General features: G+C 39.2%; 1 protein-coding gene across 7 annotated transcripts in view; it reads right to left on the bottom strand.

Moving 5' to 3' along the window:
- Cntn1 (contactin 1) overlaps window positions 1-17,385 on the bottom strand; it is a 297,750-nt gene that overhangs the window by 90,557 nt on the left and 189,808 nt on the right. For all 7 annotated transcript variants that reach the window (XM_070039080.1, XM_070039092.1, XM_070039094.1 and 4 more), the window contains 8 exons: window positions 15,402-15,608; window positions 13,365-13,464; window positions 12,750-12,931; window positions 11,161-11,285; window positions 10,413-10,530; window positions 8,292-8,442; window positions 3,267-3,394; window positions 2,841-3,016 (listed from right to left, as the gene is read on the bottom strand). In XM_070039080.1, coding sequence (XP_069895181.1) covers window positions 2,841-3,016; window positions 3,267-3,394; window positions 8,292-8,442; window positions 10,413-10,530; window positions 11,161-11,285; window positions 12,750-12,931; window positions 13,365-13,464; window positions 15,402-15,608 — 1,187 coding nt within the window. The remainder of the gene's footprint in view (window positions 1-2,840; window positions 3,017-3,266; window positions 3,395-8,291; window positions 8,443-10,412; window positions 10,531-11,160; window positions 11,286-12,749; window positions 12,932-13,364; window positions 13,465-15,401; window positions 15,609-17,385) is intronic.

Genomic DNA, 17,385 nt, shown 5'->3' with positions numbered 1-17,385 from the left:
ATCCCTATGACCACCTAAGCTGTAGCTAGGAGGAGGCTGGAACAGCCATCGCTAAGTAGTAATTTACTCCAGGAGCAATCACAGACAATGATCGGATAGGTACCTCAAACATTTCTGATGCTTTTTATTGATGTGATATATATAGAGATAGATAGATAGATAGATAGATAGATAGATAGATAGATAGATAGATAGATTTGTCAGACAGATTTTTATTTCAGGGTGAAAGCCTGAGAGGAATGCCAGAATCTTCCAGACAGACTAGAAAGACAACAGAGATACAATATATTGAGTAGTGCAATCTGACCTTGAAGTTTGCCTAATTTAAAAAAGGGGAAGGGAGAACGGGGAGAACAGGGGTTTCTCTAGGGAGAATGGGGCTTTAGTAGGTCCAAAAGACAGAATTAAGCTTGGTTGTTTACTTGAAATACATATTCTTATCTGACTTGAGTTTCCTGAATGAAGAGAACTGCTCTTACCTATCTAGCCATCGATCATGAGGAACTAACAGGACGCATGAGGGATGTCCCTGAAGGCTGTTGTGTATTTGGTGAGTGAACACGTTTCTATTCAGGTGGATCACTGGCAGAATGAGTGGATGGATCCTGAGACACTTGTGGTCAGAAACCTGCTCTGTATCCATGGAGGGGCAGCTCCCAAACCTCTGGAGCTTCACTAGCAAAAACCGACCCAGGGAATTCATTTTCTTGGTAGGTATTTCTTAATTAGTATTCCAATCATTTTTCTCTCATTTTGAGGCATGGCCTTCAGTTTTCTGTCCCTTCCTCCTACTCTTCTTCCCTTCCCTCCCTCCCTCCCTCCTTCCTTCTCTTTCCCTTGATGTTCTCCCTCCCTCTCTTCCTTCATCCTTCCTTCTTTTCTCCCCCATTTTCTCCCTCCCTTCCTTTCCTTCCTTTCCCCCCATCCCTTTCTTCCTCCCTTCCTCTTTCTCCCTCTCTTCCTTCTTCTCTGCTTCACTCCCTCCCTCTTTCTCTCCTTCCTTCCTTACTTTTATCCTCCCTTCTCTCCATCCTTCCTTTTTCTCTTTCACTCCCTTCCTTACTTCCTCTTCTTTTTTTCCTAGCCTTTTCTTTTTACAATGGTTATTTACACCAATCAAGATAATGAACTATTATTTTAAAGAATATATACAATATTCAGTAAATTAGGGCAATTTTTTTGTCCTAAAAATCTATTAACATAGAGCTTTGCTATAACCAAAAAATATGGCATAAACTATGCTTGTCATACTTCCAGATGAAAGTTATTTATTACACCAACAACTACATATATATATATATATATATATATATATATATATTCAAAAGTTGCTTTGTTTATTTATGGAGGCAGTACTGGAGTTTGAACTCAGGGCCTAAATCACATTTGCCTACTTGGCTGATGCTCTACTACTTGAGCCATGCCTCCAGTCCAGTTTTATAGCGGTTAAATGGACAAAAGGGTCTCATGGACTTTTCTCTCCTGGCTGGCTTTGAACCACAGTCCTCCCTATCTCTGTCTTCTGAGTAGCTAGGATTACCTGTGCGAACCACTGGCACCTGACTCAAATTCTTCGTCTTTAATTATTTTTTAAATCTACCAATGGTTGTATGAGGAAGTTTCAATTTAACATGTGCATTTATGTATACAGTGCATCTTGATCAATCAATCCTCCTAAGATTCTCTCTCTTCCTCTCTTTTCCCCTTTCCCACCAGTCACAGCAAATTTCTGACTTCCTCTCTCATATATTTTTTGAAAAAAAAATCTTTGTCTAGTCTATCCTTTTTCTTAAGCTGAAAAAATATGGAATACTATCTTCTTTAAAAAATATAATCTGAGCTGGGTGATGGTGGCTCATGCTTATAATCCTAGCTACTTAGGAGGCTGAGATCTGAGGTTCAAAGTCAGCCCTGCAGGAAAAGTCTGTGAGACTCTTATCTCTAATTAACCACCAGAAAACCAGAAGTGGAGCCATGGCTCAAAGTAGTAGAGTGCTAGCTTTGAGCTCACAAAAGCTCACAACAGCACCGAGGTTCCCAAGTCCTGAGTTCAAACCCCAGGAATGACAAAAATGTACACACACACACACACACACACACACACAATCTGAAGAACAACTACATTGTTAAAGATGCTGGCTGTTCACTAATGTTGGACAAAACCCCACCAAAATCATACCAGCCAAAGGAAAAAAAATCACAATCAAAACTCAAGATTTATATGTCTCTCAAATAAAAAGAGGAAGGGGGAGAATACAGTCATAATATTCAATGTATATCCTATAAAATTAAGAGAACATTGAGGAAAGGGGCTGGGTGGGGAAGGGGAGGGGAAATGTGGAAAGAGTGACGAGATGTCATCAAGATGACATGTTGATTGCTACCTCCTTTGTATAACTACTTAAAGATAATAGAATACAAATTGAAATAAAGTATAATTTAAACAATTTACAAGTCTCTTCAGAAATATTCAGTAGGAGTATCAGAACAAAATATAAAAGGGACTACAACAACCATTTTACATGATTTTTAGTCTCATGAAAGTTCTTTTTTCTTAATGAAACTGGGTTCTAATAGCTCAAGTCTGTATTTTGAGTTAAGGTTTGAGAGGGGGGAAGGGGCAGGGAGGGGAGGAGCAAAAAGAAGGGCTGCAGGTATGGCTCAAGAGGTACAGCACCAGTGAGTAAGCAAGCCATGCAAGCATGAGGTCCCAAGTTCAAAGCTCAGACCTACAAAAACATAAAAACCAGTGGAATCATAGTAAACAGGATCAAATTAATTGATGCCCTAATTCAGACACACAAACATTGGGACATCCTATGACAAAACTGAAAACATACCATAAAGTTCCTCTGGTAGTGCACATTCTCCTTGTTGAAATCAATCACATAACCGTTGAAGGACCACACGAAGGTGAGGTCGAGGCTGGGGTCAAAGGACGCTGCACATTGCATGGTGGCATTCTCTCCAACCGTGATATCAGCGTTAATGGGAGCCAGGATGATCCGCGTGGGATCTAGACATTTTTAAATGGAAGACAGTTGTCCTATTACTTACTGCACTCGAAGAATCAAAGCCCATGTACTGTGATTTGTTTCTGCAGAGGGATTTGATATTTGGCATCTAAACTCTTCAAGAAATCTCATCGCAAAACACATTTCCCCAGAAACCTTTTGAAATGGGTCCTGTCTCAGTCCTGAGTCACTTGTCTGTCAGTCCCTTGGAAGTTAAGGCCCAGCAGATTTCACTTTGGGATGGTTTCTTACCTGTGATTACAAGGGTGCCCGTGCTGTTAGCTTTCCCTCTGTTATTCTCTGCGAAGCACGTGTAGACACCGCCATCATTCCTTGTAATGTTATTGATTTCCAAGCTCCCATCTTCCCAAATCAGGACTCTATTGAAATGGAAACATCCATCAGTCACAAAATTAATCTAACAAAACACAAAACACTTTAATATTGTTTGCCTTATATCACAAACACTTTAGTGAGACTGGGGTTTAAAATCGAGGGCTGGCACAACTCAGGAAGGCATTCTACCATTTCAGCCATACCTCACTACTAATTTTGTGTGTGTGTGTGTGTGTGTGTTTGTGTGTGCACGCGCGCGCGTGCGTGTGCGCAGCTGTTCCTGGAGGCATTGCCCCTGAGTTATTTTGCTCAAGGCTGGTGCTTGCCACTTGAGCCGTAATTCCACATTCAGCATTTAGCTGGTTAAATAGAGATTACAAGTTTCATGCAGTTTCTTGCCTGGCTAGCTTCAAATTGCCATCTTCAGATCTCAGCCTCTTAAGTAGCTAAGATTAAAGGCATGAGCCACCAGGTGGAATGCATTAGCATCACTACTAGAAGATCCTTTTTAAAAATTTCATAAGCTATTTCATTGTAGCAAGGACAGGAACAGGGACAGTTAAGACTGCATCTATGCAGTCTGATTAGTCATATGCATACATACATAGTGAGCTACATTCAACACGCAAGAAAACAAAGGAAAGTTAAGGAACTCCTGCAATACTATATGTTTTGTTGTAAAATCTCCCCACTGTGAGTAGCGTTGGATAATTTTTTTCAACAACAAAGAAGAAAGACAGAAACAGACTGAAAGGCATACATTACAGATCCTAAGTGCAAAATACTCCCAACTTTTCCCAAGACAAAACTGCTGACTCCACTATTTTTTGTAGGAAATGAAATCAGTTTCAATTACTTCTGTTCCATGATTTAAATTTGCCCTTACAAATCCTCTTGGAGAGTAGATGAATGGAAAGAGGAAGGATGGGAGAATGCAATTATCATATTCAATGTACAGATAAGAAAATGGAAAAAAAAGAAAATGGAAGCAGGTAACTTGAGGGGAGGGGTGGAGTTGGGGGAGATGGGGAAGAATGATGGAAAGGGCGACATGGCTCAAGATGCATTGTACTCATCAACTGACATGTTGCATCGAAACCCCCTTGTACAACTACTTAAAGATAATAATAATAATTTAAAAATCCAGAATCCTTTGCTAAGGCACCTTTTGTGCATGAGGTAATGTTGGGAATAGAACCTGGTTCAAACCCAGCCTGAAGAGAATCCATGAGACTCTTAACTCCATATTAATTAGCAAAAAGCCAGAAGGGGAGCTATGTATGGTTCAAGTGCCATCCTTGAGAAAAAAGCTTAGGGATAGCACCCAAGCCTTGAGTTCAAGCCCCAGTACTGACACATACAACCACATAAAGCTAATTTGTATACAATATGCTATCCTTGATTTTCACTCAACACTAGAATTGTATTTTTTCCTTGGTCTTTCCAAAAGCTAATCATCTTGATGTATTCTTTCTTTGCATAATATTAATGGGAGACCAAAATGCTTAAATTAATAACAAATTAAATTTTTACATCAAGGAAGCATTATAAAAATAGAGTTCCTGTAATGGTCAGCCTGTATTGATTGAATTTTTTGTTGGTGGTGGTGGTCATGGGACTTGAACTCTGGGCCTGGGCACTGTCCCTCAGTTCTTTAGCTCAAGGCTAGCATTCTACTACTTGAGCTACAGAGCCACTTCCACTTTTCTGAGTGGTTTATTGGAAATAAGAATCTCACAAACTTTTCTGTCCAGGCTGGCTTTGAAGGGATCCTCAGATCTCAGCCTCCTGAGTAGCTAGGATTACAGGTGTGAACTACCAGCGCCTGGAAAGATTGAAATTTTAATTAGGAAAATGCTATGCAAGGAGGAGGGAAAGGACCAGGCTGTGAACATATGCCCTCCAATGAAGGGGGAAAGTGGAGAAGGTTTTGCATTCCCAGGAGGGATATTAATAGATTAGATCTATCCAAAACTCCTAAGCAGGATCTGGTATCACAAAAGTCAAATCACTGTTAAAAAAAAAAAAAATACTGATATGGCTGGGTGCTGGTGGCTCACACCTGTAATACTAGCTACTTAGGAGGCTGAGATCTGAGAATCGTGGTTCAAAGCCAGCCTAAGCAATAAAGTCCATGAGACTCTTACCTACGATTAACCACCAAAAAAGACAGAAGTGGAGCTGTGATTCAAGTAGTAGAGTGCCAGCCAACCTTGAGTAAAAATGCTCAGGAAAATGAGAGAGGGAGAGGGAGAGAGGAAGGAAGGGAGAGAGAAAAAAAAGGAGGAGGAGGAGGAGGAAGAAGAGGAGGGGAGGATGAAAAAATTACAGATCATATATTGCCAAAAATATATTAAACAAATTTCATACATTCCATAGAAGGTATGAAAATGGTCAACACACAACATACAAGATGAAATTCCTTTGGCCATGAATATTCTCTTCGCTATAATCAATCAAATAGCCATGAAAGGACTAAATTAAAGTATCGGATCCAAGATGGGACCAAGGACCAGGACACTGCATGGTGGCATGTAATAATAGCTGCATATTCCTTATAACAAATAATTATTTGCTTAAAGACACTAAGTAGGCAGATGTTAATCATAGTGCAGGCTTTCAGGAAGTCTTTTTTTTTTTTTTCTTTTTTTGGTTGGTCATGAGACTTGAACTCAAGGCCTGGGCACTGTCCCTGAGCTTCTTTGTGCTCAAGGTTAGCTCTCTACCACTTGAGCCACAGCTCCACTTCTGGTTTTCTGGTGGTGAATTGGAGATCAGAGTCCCATGGACTTTTTTGCCTGGGCTGGCTTTGAACCGTAATCCTCAGATTTCAGCCTCTTGAGAAGCTAGGATTACAGGCATGAGCCACCATTGTCCCCTCCCTTTTTAAATTAATGGACCACATTTGCCTTAATGAAGCAAGTGGTTTTCCACATCCTATCATAAAATGTGACTTAAACCACTACGTAACAAGATCCCACAGGTTACAGGCCTGAAAGCAATGAACCCAGTTATTTTAGAAATATAACCTCAAGACTTCATATTTGGAAGTTAGGACAGACTGTCACTCTACTGCTACCGAAAAATATACACATTTTTAAAGAAACTTTTGAAGAAATATTTTTTTTAGATTCTCCCTTAGTAACAGCTTCTGTAACAGCAATTCCTCTGGGAATTTCTTAATCTTTTATGTTGCACCTTTTCCATATTTCTGTTCATACTTTGTAAGGTGCTAAAAACAAAAAAAACTGCTTTATTAATATAGCTTCTCATATTTAGATTGTATTGTTTCCCACTGGATTTTACTCTGTATGTGTATGCGTGTGTGTGCCCATACTGGCACTTGAACTCAGGGCCTGGTTACAGTCTCCTTAGCTTTTTTTCATTCAAAGCTGGCACTCTACAACTTGACCCACAGCTCTACTTCTGTCTATTTTTTATTATTGATTGGAGATAAGAGTCTCATGGACTTTCCTGCTGACATTGGCTTTGAACTATCATCCTCAGATCTCAGCCTCATGGGTAGCTAGGATTACAAGAGTGGGGTAGTGGATTTTACTTTTCCTAAGTATGTCATTTCCAAAACTTCAAATTATCTTTGAGAGTGTATGCAAAACATACAAATGTATAGCCTATATTAAAGAAAGTCTAACAAGCAAATAAAGGCTCATGCCTGTAATCTTCACTACTCAGAAGGCTGAGTTATCAAAAGAAATAATGATTTGAAGCTAGCCAGAGCAGGAAAGTCTATAAGACTCATATCTCCAACAAATTTATTTCCAACAAAAAGTCCAAAATAAAGTCATGACTTAAGTGACAGAGTAATAGCCATGAGCAAAACAAGCTCATCCAGACCCTGAGTTCAGGCCTTAGGACAAGCACATAATAAATACATAAATAAGAAAGTAAGTAAGTAAATAAATAAATAAACCAACAAAATGTCAGGACAGGCTGGAGATGTGGCTCAAGTGGTAGAATCCCACCAAAATATTGGCAGATAGTCTAATTGTTGGGATACAGGTGAGAACAACTATTGATTTTAGAACATGGGAAGATACGTTAGTTTTGAAATTACCGCTGTGTTTTCCTACCAAAATACATAGTAGGTTACTTGTGTAAAATTATACAAACATGAATGGTTATCAATGCCTTTGTTAAGGACAAAGGAAGAAAAATCTTGTTTCATTCCCCATTGTTTATTAGCTATGTGGACTTAAGCAATTTACAGATAGCTCTGTGCTTCCATTTTCTAAATTTCTTACAAGTTACACAATCTTGCTGTTAGTCCTGGTTAAAAGCCAGCCTGGGCAGGAAAAGCCCTTACCACCAATGAATAACCAAAAAGCTAGAAGTGAAGGTATGGCTCAAGTGGTAGAGTGCCAGCATTGACAGAAAAACCTAAAGGACAGTGCGTAGGCCTCAAAACTCATTCACACATACACAGGCACAGACACAGACATAGACACACAAACACAGACAGACATGCACACATACACAATACACATCCTGAAAACTTAACCGTAACTTGAATAGTTACTGGTTTGGATGAACGAGTATTTCTGTTCTTTTTTTTTTTTTTTTTGGAGGCTGGGGGTGGGGGGGTTCTGGTCATGGGGCCTGAACTCTGGGCCTGGGCGCTGTCCCTCAGTTCTTCAGCTAAAGGCTAGCATTCTACCACTTGAGCCACAGCGCCACTTCCGGCTTCTTTTCTTTTTTGCTTATGTGGTGCTGAGGAATCGAACCTAGGGCCTCAGGCATGCAAGGCAAGCGCTCTACCATAGAGCCACCTTCCCAGCCCCTCTGTTCATTTTATGACAGTAAAGCCTATGAAGAAAAGTTGGAGGAAATAATTAGATTAATAGTATGCAAACATGTCTTCTACAGAATAAACCTCCCATTTGTGATTAATGTCAATTAGATGTCTTTCATTTCAGAACTGACCTACTGCTGTTGACAAGCCATTCTGTTCCTTTGCTCCAGGAAAACTTAGGTTTTGGTGCGGCTTTGGGCTTACACTCAATGATCACCCTTCCTCCTTTAGCAGCCAGAAGCTTCTTCTTCATTGGATTGAATTCAAAAGTTGGAGCCAAAGCTACAAAGGAAAACAAATGAGTAAGTTTTTCTTTTTACTAATGAACCCAACTTTCCTTTTTTTTTTTTTTTTTCTGGTCGGTCGTGGGCCTGAACTCTGGGCCTGGCGCTGTCCCTCAGCTCTTTAGCTCAAGGCTAGCACTCTCCCACTTGAGCCAGAGCCACTTCTGGCTTTTTTCTGCTTATGAGGTACTGAGGAATTGAACCTAGGGCCTCATGCATGCAAGGCAAGCGTTCTACCACTGAGCTACCTTCCCAGCCCCCATTCTTTTTTTAGTTTTGGTAAATGCCAGTACTGGGACTTGAACTCAGGGCCTAGGCACTGTCTCTGTGTCTGGCTGGAGTTTTTAATTTCATTTTATTGTTATTATAAAAATAGTGTACAGAAGGGTTACAGTTATATAAGTCAGGTATTGAGTACATTTCTTTCTGGACAATGTCACTCCATCCCTTGCTCTCTCCCAACTTGTTCCTCCCAGCCTCACCCACAAGTTGTATGGTTCATTTTCAACATAGTTTCTAGTGCGTACCACTGCTATGTTTGTTCACCTTTTGTCCCTCTATTTCTGTACCCCCCTCTTACCCACCCCCCCAAAGGCAGATAAATGAACAACAAAACATAAGAACAAAACAAAACAGCAACGAAGAAAAAAAAATCTCTTGTTTCCATTTCCTGGTGGTTGGAGTTTTTGATTAGTAATTATAAGATATTAAGTCCAGGGAGGAGGAAAGCCCCAAAGAGGGGAACCTTACAGGAGCCTGGATTATATGCATATTTTACTATTAGTCTTCACTTCCATGTAACTTTGCAGTCAGTATTCACTGACAGATATTAGAAAGGAAAAACTTGTCAAATGTGGTACAAGGGCAGGTTGCTACTGGTTACTAGGAGACTGAGATCTTAGGGCTGGAGTTTGAAGCCAGCTTGGGCAGGAAAGACTATGAGATTCTTATCTCCAATAAACTAGCCCCCAAGACAGAAGTGGAGCTGTAGCTCAAGTAGTAGAGCATTGAACTTGAGAGAAAAAGCTCAGGGACAGCACCCAGACCTTGAATTCAAGTCCTAGGATGGCCCTCCCTGCCCCCCCCCAAGTGGTCAAGAGCAGAAAGCATAGCTCAGAGGTAGAGTACGTGCCTAGTATGGACAAAGACTGGGGTTTGATCCCCGTACCACAAACATCAATCAGTCCATCAATCCATCAATATGTAAGTTTTGCTTTACCATTTTAAGATGCTGAAAGAACATGATATTCCATGTTAACTCAAAATGACTACACAGTTCATCTTCTTAAAAATAAAGTCAGGTAATTCCAGCAATTGAGGAGATTGAGATCTGAGGATTGTGGTTCAAAGCCAGCCTAAGCATGAGAATTTTATCTCCAATTAACTAGAAAAAGAAAAGCTGGAAGTAGAGTGATAAAGTGTCAGCCTTGAGTGAAAAAGGCTGAGGAACGACACCCAGGCTCTGAGTTTAAACCTAGCCCTGGCACAAAAGGAATTAATTAAATTAAAATATATTTAAACAATGCAATTTAACCAACTATTGCTTTCATTCTAAGTACATGCACTGAGAATCTTCAAAGAACAAAAGAAAATTTTAAAGAGTTACAGTACTTTAGCCAGAGTGGAGGTAAGGCTCAGTGGCAAAACACCAGCCTTAAGTGAAAAAAGCTAAGGAACAGTGTGTGGTTCAAAGCCAGCCCAGGGGAGGAAAGTCCATGAAACTCTTATCTCTAAATAACTATCAAAACAGAAAAAAGCTGGAAATAGAGCTGTGGCTCAAGTGGTAGAATTCTAGCCTTTAGCCAAAAAGCTCAGGGAGAGTGCCCAGGCCTTGAATTGAAGCCCTAGGACTGGTACAACAAAAATAAAAATCAAATTCAACTCAAGGTGATCTCTGAGTACTCTATCATCTTTTGCTCTTGTGGTTTGCGGGAGGCACGTTGAAGAGAAATCAGAAATGACACTGACCCAGAATCTTCAGCTCAGCATTGGCGTAGATGGCTCCATAAGTGTTTTCTGCAATGCACTGATACATGCCAGCATTGTCAAAAGTCACATCGTAGAGTCGCAGCTCCCCTTTATGGTACTGGAATGGATGAAAATCAAATAGTCTTGATGAACTTGAATTAAAAAATGGCTTTCTTGTAGGTTTGGGGCTTGTTTTTTTCATCTTTCCTACTGTTCACCTAAAATGCACAGTGAGATTTTCATGGCATGGGGGAAGAAAAGCCCACTTACCATGCCCAGTGGCTCTTGTTCTATTCATCTTACAGAGCTGAGGCTCCATCTTTGTTCCTCTGGGGCCAGCTGGGAAATTACAGGGAGAAGATAGAGAAGCTACTTGTCCCCAGAGCTAAAGGTAGGACTTAGGGGGTCACTCTTAACCTCTGTTTCTGTGAGGTTCAGGGAAACAGAGGCAAGAAAAAGGAGGGCAATAGCAGGCAAGTGGAGATGGATGAGTAAAAAGAAGGGGAACAAAGTGGAACAAAGGAAAAAATAAGGAGAGAGAAAGAGAAAGAGAGAAGGTGAAGATAAGATCACAGGAAGTTGTTTAAACTCAAGATATTTAATATTTAGATTCTTGCTTGCTTTTTTTAAAAAAAATGGTTAACGAAACCTTTGTATTATAAAGTACGCCATACGTTTTTGGCATTCCTGCTCTATTTATCTTGTAATCACCCTCAAATGTTTCCTGAATAAGGACTCCTGTACATACCGCATATCCATTTTTCAGCCATCGGATGGTAGGGATGGGTTTTCCGGTAGCTATGCAAGGCCAGTAGAGATCACTGCCTATGTCAACCTCTGTGTCATTGATATGTTCTACCCATTCTGGAAACGCTACAAAGCAAAGAACACGATGAATGGCAAGCACAAACCTTAACAACTACCTTAATTTTTATTTTTGAGTAGTTTATTGGACATAAAGAGTCTCACAAACTTTTCTACCTGGGCTGACATTGAACCATGATCCTCAGATCTCAGCCTCCTGAGTAGCTATGACTAAAGGCATGAGTCACAGGCTCCTGGCACAGCCACCATCATTTTAAGTATAAGTGATACATTTGTTTAACATTATTTTGAAGTACACATGAACTATTGCATGTGTCCTGAAATAAATGTTACCACCATTGAAATGGTGGAAGTTGTTACAAAATAAAGAAACTATAATTTAATTAGTACTTCTGCTTCTGCTTTAAGTTATGTTTGTCTGGAACGCGAATCCATACTCCATTTTTTTTCTATTCAATGTAAATTCAAATCTGTCCAACTATGAATTTGGAGTTTTCAAGAATTAGACCTCAACTTTTATCTCCTATTTTGGAAGAGACTAAAGCAAGAGAAATAGGGAACTCTGTAGAGTTAAAAATAAATATAGTCCTCAGGAAGCTGAGATCTGATGATCGTGGTTCCAAGCCAAGCCAGCCTGGGAAAGGAAAGTCTGTGAGACTCTTATCTCCAGTGAACCACCAAAAAGCTGGAAGTGGAGTTGTGCCCGAGTGGCATAGCATTAGCCTTAAGTGAAAAAGTTCAGGGACAGTTCCCAGGCCCTGAGTTCAAGCCCTATGACTGGTTCAAAAAAAAAAAAAAGATCTTGTTGAAACCTCTGAGTATTTTATTCCACATTATAGAACATCACAGAAATGATCTGAAATAAAATAGTTACAAGTGTCATCTTAAAGAAAAATCTCTCTTCTCAGATATATTAATCTTAATGTACAAGAATCAAAGAAGACAGCAAAGCAAGGTAATTCTGTGCAAGAAAAATGATTCCTTATACCAGAGGTTCTCAAAGTCTGGTTTCAGATCTGGTAGTGTCTACGTCTTCTGGGAACTTGTTAGAAATAAATATTCCAAAGTTCACATTAGACCTTCTGAAACAGAAATCTCAAGGAAAGATCTAGAAGCCTATGTTTTAACAAGTCCTATAAGTAATCTCAATAAATATTAAAGTATGCACACTACTGATTCAAACTCAGCCATAATGCCTAAGTTGTGCCATAAATAAAAAGGTACTGTCAAAAAAAAGGTAGAGTACCAGCCTTGACAAAACAAACAAAACAAAACAAAAAACAAACTAGGTAGGGCCCTGAGTTCTCATCCCAATACCATCATGAAGAGAGAAAGAGAGAATGATAAAGGGAATAAGTGAACTACATTAATTGTATATTTTGAATTAAAATAAAAATCTTATATCCTTCTATGTAATGTAATATATATATATAAGTATTTTAAAACTATCAGTTATTATAGAAATGACTGAATAAGACACTGAAGAACTTCACAGAAAATGTAGACATCTACCTTGAACATAAATTCTTGCCTGGTGTTTATCCTTCCCTCTAATATTCTCAGCCTCACATTCATAAATGCCTTCATCTTCTAGCTGGATATTGAAGATCTTCAGGACAGCTCCCGAGGTGCTAATCTCAGCAGTGCTAGGCATTGGTTCTAGCACCTTCCTCCATCGGATATCAGGAACAGGACTTTAAATAGAAGAAACAAGACCTTGAGCTCCACAAAACTTAAAAGACCATTTTCTTGTTTCCAGCAAACCATACACATCATTTACTTCCTAAAAGGGGACAAAAACCATGTTGCCTGCAGGCTCACACCTGTCATCCTAGCTAACCAGGAGGCTGAGATCTGAGAATTCTTGTTCCAAGCCAGCCTGGACAGAAGAGTTTATGAGACTCTTTTTTCCAACTAACCACCAAAGCCAGAAGTGGAGCTTGGCTCAAATGGTAAAGCGCTATTTGAAAAAGCCAAGCAAGAGTGCAAGGCCCTGACTTCATGCCCTAGTACTGGTGCACACACACACACACACACACACACACACACACACACACACACACACACACACACACACACACAATAAACATGTCTTTACATGCCAGAGAAAAGTAAAAGTATACTTACTTTCCAAGTGCAAAACACTCTAGAGTCACATTTTGACCCATTAGTGCATATATGTCCTTGAACTGTACTACGATATCAGCTGGGTATGGTTTTGTTGTTCCTATGATTAAAATAATACAAACATTTGTGAAATATTAAGCACAATATGATTTTTTAATATTGTGTTATTGTAAGATTAGAATGGCTTTAATATAAAAGGCTTTCCTCTATGTAGATACTGTTCAAGCCACAATGTAATGGCTTGTTGGGTTTCTTTCTTTTTTTTTTTTTTTTTTTTTTGCCAGTTCTAGGGCTTGAACTCAGGGCCTGGACTTGTCCCTGAGCCTCTTTATGCTTAAGGATAGCACTCTACCACTTGAGCCACAGGGCCACTTCTGGCTTTTTTTGAATGGTTTACTTGAGATAAGAGTCTCACAAACTTTGCTGCCCAGGCTGGCTTCAAACTACAAGTCTTGGCTCTTAGCCTATTGAGTAGCTAGGATTATAGGTAAGAGCCACCAGTGCCCTGCCATCGTGACTTGTTTGAACACACTAGGTATTAGTATGAACTTGATCAAGCATTTTCAATAACAGCAACTGTGTAATGAGTCTGATTCAGTTCATTAAACAAATTCAAGGAATCATGAAATAGGTGAAACAATTGTGGTCAGTGTTCTATAGGACTCTGAAAGATAGAAAAAGAAGAAAAGAAATGGGGGAAAATAGAAAAGAAAAAGAGCAAGTGTAAAAGAAAGAAGGAGAGCTGGGGGCTGGAGGCTCATGCCTGTAACGCTAGCTATTCAGAAGGCTGAGATCTGCAGATTGTGGTTCAAAGCCAGCTTCCACAGTTAAGTCCATAAGACTCAACTTCAATTAAGCAGCAAAAAGTGAGAAGTAGAAGACGTGTGGCTCAAGTGCCAGCTTTGAACTGAAAAGCAAAACAAGCAAGAGTACTGGCAAAACAATCCCCAGTAGTGACACCTAAAGAAAGAGAGGAAGAGAGAAAGAAGGAAAGGAAGAAATGAAGGAAAGAAAAGACAGAAGATAAAAAGAAAAAAAGAAAGAAGGAAGAGAGGAGAAAGAAAAGACAGAAGATAAAAAGAAAAAAAGAAAGAAGGAAGAGAGGAGAAAGAAAAGACAGAAGATAAAAAGAAAAAAAAGAAGGAAGAGAGAAAGAAAGAAAAGAAAAAAGAAAGGAAAGAAAAGGAGAAAGAAGGGAAAGAAGGAAGGAAAAAAGAGAAAAAAAGAAAAAAACAAATTGTCCACAGAGATGAAGACAAATGAGAAACAAGTTGAAAAGGAAATAAAGGAAAACATTTACAACATGGTACTAGTTAATCTAGATACTTGATGTCATTCTTTTACCATATATTCTGAACAATTTGATATTCTCTCCATCTGTAAGGATAAGAAACAGGCTCAGAAAGAGTCAATCTGTTGTATGTATTTTACATAAGAGGCTAGTAAATATATGATGTTTTGACCACATGTAAGTCAAAACAAAACAAACTACTGAGAAAGAGGAACTGCCTAAGGAAGGAGTTAGAATTATCAAAAGACTGTGAGACGCTCTGTGCTGGTGGCTCACACGTGTAATCCTAGCTACCCAAGAGGCTGAGATCTGAGGATCTTGGTTCAAAGCCAGCCCAGGCAGGAAAGTCCCTAAAACTCTTCTCTCCAATTAATCACAGAAAAAGCTGGAAATTATGCTGTGGATCAAGTGGTAGAATGCTAGCCTTGAGCAAAAAAGGTGCCCCCGGGCAGCACCTAGGCCCAGAATTCAAGCCCCAGGACTGGCAACAAACAAACAAACAAACAAAACACCCAAATGATGAGAACCTCATGTTAAGAAGCCAATTGAACTAGGTCAGTTAAATTGAAAAAAGTAACTTATTATGATTAAGTTCCAGGCTGGTGCTAGGAAATTAGAATCTAGGATCTCACATGATGTTAAATTACACGCAGTGGGAGATCGGCTTGAATCTCCAATGTAGAAGGCCTCCCTTGTAACTTCTTAACTGTGGGCATCTCACTAAACCCAACAAATAAAATACTTACGTTCAGGGATTGGAATGAGTGGGATAAATTTGCTGAACACACTCTTGGTAATAGAAGGACTGGATACAAAGCAGGAATAATTGCCTCTGTCAGAAGCCTCAACGTTTGCAATGTAGAGGTTGCCATTAGTCTGAGACACAAATCTTCGTTTGTCCATTGTGATAAAGACAGGAAATTCATTTAAGAGCCAGCGATAGCTAAGATCATCTAGAAGAAAAGATTTTTTTATTAAATATTAAGCTCTTTTCCAAAAGCAAAGATGGCTTTCTGATTATAAACTATTACTTAGTCTAATAGAGATTAGAGTACAACAAATGTTGGAAGAAAGCCCAGACAAACTCTGCATATTTTCCAGTTGATACCATGTTTTTCATGAATATAAACATGGTATTGAGCAATTACATCCATTGATTTATTTCTATTAGTTAATGAATTTAGGAGCCTTCTTACTTTTTTTTTATTGATTGGCCAGCTGAAAGTCAGAGCGGGTAAGTACCTTGCCTGGAATTTTCATGAGCATTAAGTAGAACTTAGATTTGGAGTTGAAGTCTCTAATTTACAAAGACTGTGGCTTACCTTGAGCATACATTATAAATAAACTCAAAATGACATACTACACTGTGGCTTTATCTTTCTTCCTATCTGTACTATCATTTAAAATTATATGTTTGGAAATACTCAAAGAAGCTATGGTGGTGATGTTTGTCTAAATATATCAATTTGTCTGATTAATTTAATATCTGATTCTCTAATTTACTTAAGTACCTTCAGTGCGGCTATAAACAAGATAGATATGAACTCTGTCCCAAATGAGACTTATAGCAGAATTAATATAACTATACTGACAGGTGCTAGTGGTCCACACCTATAATCCTAGCTACTTGGAAGGCTGAGATCTGCGGATCAAGTTTGAAGTCAGCCTGAGCAGGAAAGTCTTTCACAGTCTTATCTCCAATTAACCATCACTATGAAAAAAACCTGGAAATGGAGCTATGGTTCAAGCAGTAAAGTACCATTCCTGAACAAAAAACCTAAGGAACAAAACCCAGGCCTTGAGTTCAAGGCCAGTATCAATCAGCACATATACACAGAAATAATCTAATTTTACTTAGCAAGCTCTAGCCCACTGCGGAACCCAACCCTACATCATTACAACAGTAGAAGCCTACCGGTATTTTCAAACGAGGGATTTGCTAGATTAACTGCCTTATCAAGAGAACAGAGAACAGGGAAGGAGGCAACAGTGCTTGATAAGGAATGTACTCATTACCTTGCTCATGTAATTGTAACCCCTCTGTACGGTATTTTCACAATTAAGAAAAAAAAGAGTAACAGGGAAACAGAGCTGATATTCTAATCTTCCTCTCCAGATCTCCATCTGGAATAAGCTATACCAAAAGTACAAGGGTAGCCATTCTTCCTCTTTAAATTAGAGCTGGGACCATCTTAGTTCTCAGAGCTCAGCCCTAACTGAGATTTCTAAGACCCAGTGGATTTTCTCTATATGTTTCTTCATCCCATGCATATAAGAAAAATCAGTTCTCTTCCTTTTTCTCTTAGTACTATAGACTGAATCACCGTAAACTTAATTTTTCAGCACGAGTAAGTGCCAGCACATGTTTAAGAAATGTTGCTTTTATTGATAGAACATTTCTTGCCCCAGGGGAATGGATCATACATATCACAAAGGAACTCTGTTTTGATCAACTGTAGTGGAAATCTGTTTTGATCAACTGCAATGCATCTAGTGAGTTTCACGGTATTACTTTGAACCACACCACCTACCTAACATTGCTAAATAATGCAGTGTTCTCCTAGCAATATACCTGAAGTACTTTGGTGTGCCCAGGAGGAATGATTTGAAAACATTTTAGGAGATTTTCGTGCTTTATTAAAAATTAGCCTTGACACACTAGAATTCATCCGTACTGATAAATTCACCTTAGCTTCTTTTCAGGGTGTTGATAGCGTAATCTTCAGTAAG

Source organism: Dipodomys merriami, unplaced genomic scaffold, assembly GCF_024711535.1.
Source record: "Dipodomys merriami isolate MVZ:Mamm:240054 unplaced genomic scaffold, mDipMer1.0.p SCAF_10, whole genome shotgun sequence".
Taxonomy (NCBI): Eukaryota; Metazoa; Chordata; class Mammalia; order Rodentia; family Heteromyidae; genus Dipodomys; species Dipodomys merriami.
Note: the sequence above shows the minus strand (reverse complement) of the source record. Positions and strands in the feature narration are given on the sequence as shown.